The 7,782-nt window shown below is 38.4% G+C and overlaps 1 protein-coding gene across 3 annotated transcripts in view; it reads right to left on the reverse strand.

The window, feature by feature from the left end:
* LOC135220686 (vesicle-associated membrane protein 7-like) overlaps positions 1-1,854 on the reverse strand; it is a 158,837-nt gene extending 156,983 nt beyond the window's left edge. Inside the window, exon 1 of one of the 3 annotated variants that reach the window (XM_064258064.1) lies at positions 1,714-1,854. Coding sequence is in view for 1 of the 3 variants with exons in the window: in XM_064258062.1 (XP_064114132.1) it covers positions 58-61 (4 nt within the window). In the remaining 2 variants the exon portion in view is untranslated. Of the gene's footprint in view, positions 1-57; positions 306-1,713 lie in introns of those variants that run through there. The other 2 variants (XM_064258066.1, XM_064258062.1) reach the window with 2 other exon arrangements.
* Positions 1,855-7,782: the final 5,928 nt, after the last annotated feature.

A 7,782-nucleotide genomic window follows, 5' to 3' on the forward strand; every position in this document is an offset into this window, starting at 1 on the left:
ATCATAATCAAAGTCACTTGGAAAAACTGAACTAGATATAGAGAAGTGATACTGTACCCATTTTGGAAGCCTAAAATGAATCCTGCGAATGATTATTCCCCGAGGACGCTGCTGCACCCACACAATCACAGCCAGACATACAATGGGATTTCAGAGCAATGAAATGGCGCCCCGATTACAAAAACAGTGCCATATCAGATTCCGCGGTATCTCACACACACATGACGATAAACGCACAAATATTTCGTGTAAATACTCGAACACGATTTTCCTCTCTGAATGTCAGCAGCGTCCTCTGTCACGCCTAAAGACAAACTAGTCAACTTGAAACAGGGAAGGACACTTGTACTTGAATGGCTAGTTACTGAGAGTCATACCGCTAAAACAACCCGACAGACTCAAAGTTGCCGTCTAAGAGTAATGAGTAATAAGCCTAATTTCCTTCTCATACTTGAATGTAAGGAATTTGCTAAATGTATAACCGTGTATGAATATATTGATCTCAAACTCTGCAATAAAATCTTGAACATATAGTACATCTATCAATCAGTCCATCTGAAAAGAGAGGAGAGGAGAGGGAGAGAGAACTACGATAAAGAGACGATTGAGAGAGGACGAGAGAGACAGACAGACAGACAGACAGAGGGGGTGGGGGGGGGGGGTGGGGGGGGGGGGGGGGGGGAAGGAAAATAGCTGCCTATCTAGAAGGCAAAAGACCAAGTTGCCTGTGGAACAAATGATCTTCATACTATTCTGATAACTCACGGAACTACACATGCGTGAGTATGTGGATCACATGGTAACATTTGGGTTGCTTGAAATAGTCTGTCATATAACACACTGACAGGTTTAGGTTTGATGTTTCACACATGCAATCTAATTGCCATGACAGACTCACATACACACGCCCACAGGGTTTAGTGCTTGGTAACTTATGCCTCCGTTTCACAGAGGATATTCATATTCTTACGAAAGTCACTTTTCATAACACTGAACTCGATAATACTTTATCTTTTCAGTTTATTATTGGATTATGCTATCTTTTTTGTCCACGCCTAGTTGATTGTATGACTATTTTCGCTTATATGAACGAAAATTGCACCGATACCCTTGCATATTTTACACATTTTTTATGCCGTTTTATTCTCCTTCCCAAAGTTTTTCCCGTATGACCAATGTTAAACTTATCACAGGACTTGCATGTAGTTTGATACACAATTCTTTTAGTGCTGTCAGGAGAGTTTTTCATTAGTGCTTGTTTAATTGTATTATTGTTCTTAAACGTTCCACACGGTTAAAATCTACGACAAGGGAACAATTAGGATGTAGGAAAAAAATATTGGATGTTTTCGGTTGCGCTTGTGAATTGGACGTCATAGTTTGGGTTCCAAAGAAAAGAAATGCTGAAATGAATGCGCTTAGCTCCTTTAATTTACATATACTCATCTCAAGCGTGTTGTATGTTAAGGCAAAAATAAAATAAAGTAGATGTAAATTCAAGTAGTTGTGATTAGACGTAATTAGGTTAAATTTTTAACTCTTCCTTAAAAAAGATCAAACGAATAGGTTTCTCTCCTATCTTACTGACGTAATCTGAGAAATTAAATTATCTTTCTGTCTTGAATAGTTACTAGCATGCAGAAAATTCATACGCATAGATATACGAAAAAAATCGTCCAATCCCATGAAAACACAAACCAAATCATCACTTACCAGTAACAAAAAGAACGAAAAGATAAGCAGCCGACAAAAGCAAAAAGCAGAGTGCAGTCCCCTCTCGCTTGAAGACAAAAGACGTGCGCCTAAGATGTCCGCTCAGCAATCACTGACATCAAACACATGACATGACTTTCAGCCAACAAGCCCGTGCCACCTTGTTCTTCTTCTCTTTGTTCTTTGTTTTCCTTGTCACTCTTCTTGGCACAAGTAGTCTTCAAAGGAGCTGGGCAAGAGAGTTTAACATATGAAATTCCATCGAAAAAAGGTAAATAAATCTTATTAATAGTACTAGAAACGATTTCATGAAATTCAAGCGATCACATCAGACATGTGCATTTATACAACTATCATTTAATAAGAACATGTAAATAATAAAGCGCTTAACGTGTACCAATGGAGTCATATCCTCACTTGGTTTCCGGGACCTGAACTTCGGAGAATGAGTCATCACGGGATGTCTTATCATGAGATGATGTAGTGACAAGTACCGGTAGTGTAATTGTCCTTTGTACAGTTAGCAAAAGATAAGTGAAGGGGCTCGAGCGTGGGCATTCTCTATTCATCAGCACGACGTCTGCCTATATTAAAGTCTAAATAAATTTTGCATAATCATTTCGCTACGTGCAGAGGCGTGAGAAAGAAGCATACAAACAGGCGACTGCAAGCGTTCTCAGAACAACCAGTTTAATCTAGCAAAACCTTAGGTAATTATTTTATTATGAGTCAAGTTCGAAATATCTGATGGATACAAAGATAAGAGGTACTAAAATTCTGGCATTAAAATGGGGCATAATTTGCGGGAAAATAATGTAGACGTTCACTGAAAGGATACAAGATTGATAACTTGTCAAGTTCAGTTGGGAAATATGGAGATATATCCATTTCGACTATTTAGCAGAATGCTGTTAAGAAAAGCTATTGATACTACTATAAATAATAATATCGTTGTAGAATTAGAACACTGTTATTGCTGAAATCGCATCGATTTTAACATCAAATTTCGATCTTTGGACTTTAGCAACTATTCGGAAAGTTCACTGGCTTTAGCATTCTCTGAGCCACTGAGCTACTGGTGTAGTGACGGATGAAAATAAAATGTAAAAAATGAAAATAAAAGACAGAGATTAAAAACGCAATGGAGCGAGACATAAGGGTGTAAAATGTTTAGAAAAAAATAGATCGTTCACAATACACCGCTGACGTTAAAAACATCAGCAAAAGCATTGCTGTTCCGATGAAAATTGTGATGGTAGTGGTGACGTCTTTCCAATACTGTGACAACGTGTTGTCGTTATTTTCGAAAACAGAAGCTAATGCAATGACAGTGGTGATACGAGTAACAGTTTTAGAAAAGTGCCTCAGAACGCAACGGATTCTCGCTACTGAACAAAAATAATAATAATAAAAAAGAAAAATCCTCATGAGAGTGATAAGTTCTTCATCTGCATATGACCAATCTCTCTGATACTTTGCCTGTGAAAAAAAAAAAAAAAAAAAAAAATGCGCTTCTCGGAGGACGGGGTTGGATGGAGGGGGAGATAGCTAGGGGTGGGTGACCTTGGGGAAGATGGTAAAGTCTCCAAGATGGTGTGGGATGAGGAGATGGAATGGGAAGACCAGCCAAGGTGTAGACATAAAAAGGGAGACTTTAAAATGAGGATGAAAAGCAGAAGGATGGAGGAAACAAATGAAGGGCACAGAAAAGAAAATCAAGAGAACAAGATGGGAAAAGAAGGCAAAATATGTGGTAACTGGTGAGAAAAGGAGTTAATGTTAAGAAATGTATTACATTCGAAAATGTGAAGCAAAATTATTATTATATAAATTAAAAAACACAACCTAAAGCCATCACAGTATCTTAGGGCAATGAGAGAAATACGGATACTACTGTAAGCGACGAAAAACCGTCAGGAGGAAATTGACGTAAGATTTGATATCCAAATCGAGTTTATTTCTGAACAAGAGGATCACTAGAATTTCCCACAGCCGCCCCCTCCCCCGCTGGCAATCCTCCCGACCTCCTACTCCGTCCCTGCCTAAGAAAATCTAATTTTCGATTGATCAACAGTTACGTAAGAGAAGTGTTGCCTATTTCATGGTTCTTCTTTGGCGCGTCTTTCTTTCCAGGCTTCTCTGCGAGCTGAGCAGATTTTTCAGGTTACTGAAAGGAATTTCGGATGACGAGATTTCGTAGTCAGGATTTAAATGAAACTTGTGCTTTTTCCTCTTGCAATATGTGCCCAAAAAAGGAAAGCAGAGGATGATGATCAAGCAGGTGATTAAATTTTAGTGGCTATTGATCAGTGCTTTAAGAGAATCTAATGAACTATGCTTTCTTACTATGAGAGCATCCAGAGCTATTGTTCTAGTTTTTGTACTATTCATAATGGAAAGAGACTATCAAATAATAGAGTCATAATACACACGCACACACATACATGCATACATACACACACACACATGCATACATAGACACACGCACACACACACACACACACACACACACACACCCACACACACATATATATATATATATATATATATATATAATATATATAATTATTATATATTCCATCTCGTTCGTCAAGCAACGGTGGTTTGTTCGGTGCTTGGGTGGTGACCGCGAACCGTAAGTACATAACCCCCTTCGCAGTCCTTGGATAGAAGGTGAGGTTAGCAACTTTATCCCAAAATGTTCTCAGTGCTTTTTAAAGGCTCTTGATTCATAAGAAAACGGCTAATGCTTTTAGATTTGTTTGTACCTGCTAAAGTTGCGCTAATCACTATCAACAGCTGATCAGTGACTCAAAAAATCTGGTGGTACTGCAGAGAGCAACTGTGGAAAGGATATAGAGTGATGAAGCATCAAGATACCAGAACAGAGGATTTTGTCGATGCAAACAATGTACCAGTTTCCATTTTTTTGTGAACAGAAGTTTTTAAGTTAATTGCTCACCAGGATTTCAAGACAAATCAGCATTTTTTCACAGACGTGGTTCAAGATAAGCGAATGTACGTATATTAAGACACGGCGAGACACTCGCGTAAGCTTAAGCAAACCCATTTTAAGAAATATCCATTTTATCGAGGAATGTCAATGGACGCGGTCATTCAACGCTCACGTCCAACGATAACACCATAACTTGCATTTGTGGACAATTACGAAAGTTAAAAGGTTCTGGAAAACCATTGTTGAGCTAGTAGGTATGACGTTTTTTGACCAAACATTCTCACTAGCATAAAAGTATATCAAGAATTTTAATGAACTGGAGATATATATACTTATTCACTCATTCTATTCTATTATTGTTATGCGTTTTCTTATCTGTGGTTATTCCAGTTTACTTTATGCTTCTATACTCTCTGTTTTCACTCTGTAGTCAGGCAAGTTAATGCCCGTTGGACTTGATCAGTAATAATAATAATATAAACTTGTGAAAAAAAACATCGCTCATAGATACAGATTATTCACAGTTTCTCTCTCTCTGAAAATGTATTATGTAACAGTGTCGCAAGACGAGGAATTCTGCTTCCTTCTTTCCAAATCCCACTTCTCTTCAAGATACTGGTTTTCTTTAATTAGCGGCTTCCATTCGGGGTTGTTTCTCCTTATTTCTGGGAAACTTCGTATTTTAACTCCCATGCAAGTGGAATTACTTGTCGAGTCTCATCGTGTAAATCGCGATGTCGATATCGTGGCTAATTTGACTCACGTAATTTTTCATAAGTTTCCAGACCTTCTCACTCACGGCCACCTATACGCAGGTGGCCCTGGCTCACTTGATATGTATATGAGAGAGAGAGAGAGAGAGAGAGAGAGAGAGAGAGAGAGAGAGAGAGAGAGAGAGAAGGCAGATATCAGGATCTCTTTCCTCCCGGATATATGATATTGATTTATCACATAATCAGTACATGCATCATGTGAGCGCATACACACGCGCTCAAATTAAAACCGCACACTGATTTTCATTCTAAATGTTATTGAATTTCTTTTTCACGCGTCATTTTTCGGGACGCGTTAATAAGACGAGATTGTCTCCTGGCACACGAGATGATGTTTTGTTTTTTGACATTTTTTCCAAGGGGGCGATAATATATGATAGTGATGAAGCTGTCGCCTGTTATAAACAGAAGTAAAAATCAGTCTCTATAGTGGTATTGGTGTAATTTGTTAGTTGTTTAAAATAAATAATTTAAACTGGAAAGACTTACTAGAGGAGAATACCATAGAAGCACCGCCAAAATCATCACATGCACGCATATTTTCAAAAGACACTCCCAATTTATTGCTCTTTTCGAGATAATGTTCTGGGAACAACTTTTCCTTTCTAACAGACCCCAGTTCTAAGATATTTAAAGGGTTCCATTATCAAGGTTCAAAGAGACTACGTCACAAGGTGCGGATATTTTACATTACTGGAAGACGAGTAAGACCAGGCGTCAGAAGACTTACATGAAGAGTATGATATTCAGATTTCATTTTCTTCTCGTTTAGAAATTTGTAACGTGTGTTCAGTTGAAGAGAAGGATGAAGTACCTGGTGGAGAACTTTGGACATGGCCCGCACGAGCGTCCTACCACGCGAGAAAGAAGGCTGAAAAGGCAAGGACGTGGCAATCATTTTACTACTCTCACAATACTTCAATGGAAATGATACACCACGACACGAACGCCAGGCAGACTGGACTGAGAGCAACAAATCGTCAGTAGGCGCCCGCCATTACACTATACCATCCACTGTTTGCTGTTGTCAAAGAGACAGTTTGGACCTTGCCAAATACTCGAAAACATAAGGAGGAACGTTTTATCTCACTTACAGTTGAGTATATATTAGGTTTACCTGACCACTTAACTGATTAACAGCTCTCCTAGGGCTGGTCCGAAGGATTAGATATTTTTACGTGGCTAGGAACCTAGCAACGGGACAGCTTATTGTGGGATCCGAATCACACTATATCGAGAAATTCATTTCTATCACCAGAAATAAATACCTCTGATTCTGCGTTGGCAGAGTCGGGAATCGAACATCGGACTACCGGATTGGCAGCTGAGCTCGAAAACCACTCGTCCAGCGAGGAACTATCTCGTTTACAGGTTGTAAGTATACATATTCACCAGGGAAGTAGCTGAAACATTAAACTTGTATAAGCCCAATCTCTAGTATCTGATAGCTGAAGGTTTCACATGTCATTGATGTAAGAGGAGTACTTTAGCTTTGCTCTTTACTTGCCATTCCTCATTTTAATAAAGTGAGCTTGTGAAACAGGGGCACCTCGACGATTAACCAGTGGCAAAATGGAGCGCCCAAGTGTCCCAAACTAATCCTCAGTTGGTAGTCTGCCTGTTGACCAAACAGGTACTTTGGCACTTCACCTCAGATTATCCAAGTTTTCGTTTCTAAGACTTACACTTGGTTCAACTAAAAATCTACCCGGCAGTTTATAAAAACTCTCAAGAGCTTTGATGAAATTTGTTTGATGAAAATCAAAGTAGCCCTAGGAAAATCTTAGGAATGCTTTATCACTTTTCATTAAAAAAATAATTTTTGCTTTTGCAACGCCAAACAAAGCGTGATTCGACCTCCAGCTTACTCGGGACGCGTGCACGATTTTCCCCTGGCGTATAAGTTGGAAACATTATATTCCTAACTTGACGTCAAGTGGTCTACGTAATTAATACTCATAATCAGTACTACTCATATTAATAATGAGGACCAAATTAACAGGACACAAATTAAACACGTTCATATATTCTCATTTATAAGTGGAAACAATATAGTTTATCAGAAATATAGCCTTTAAATACAGTACATCAAATAAATTAAAATATGCTATAATCTACAGCCGAATAGCCTGTTGTTTCACCAACGAAAATTTAAAAAATAGCATATATTTTATCAGAAATAATTTTTCTGCACTGTTGAACACGCACATGATTTACTTTTTACATTTTCATTCTAATAGATAGATCATAAATATCCTACCCTAAAATTCCTATATCTTTAACTCCACGAGAAACACCCTTTTCAAACCTTTGAGGCTTTTCCTTAGGGCTTTCCTAACC

The sequence above is a fragment of the Macrobrachium nipponense genome, chromosome 2 (genome assembly GCF_015104395.2).
Source record: "Macrobrachium nipponense isolate FS-2020 chromosome 2, ASM1510439v2, whole genome shotgun sequence".
NCBI classification, from domain to species: Eukaryota; Metazoa; Arthropoda; class Malacostraca; order Decapoda; family Palaemonidae; genus Macrobrachium; species Macrobrachium nipponense.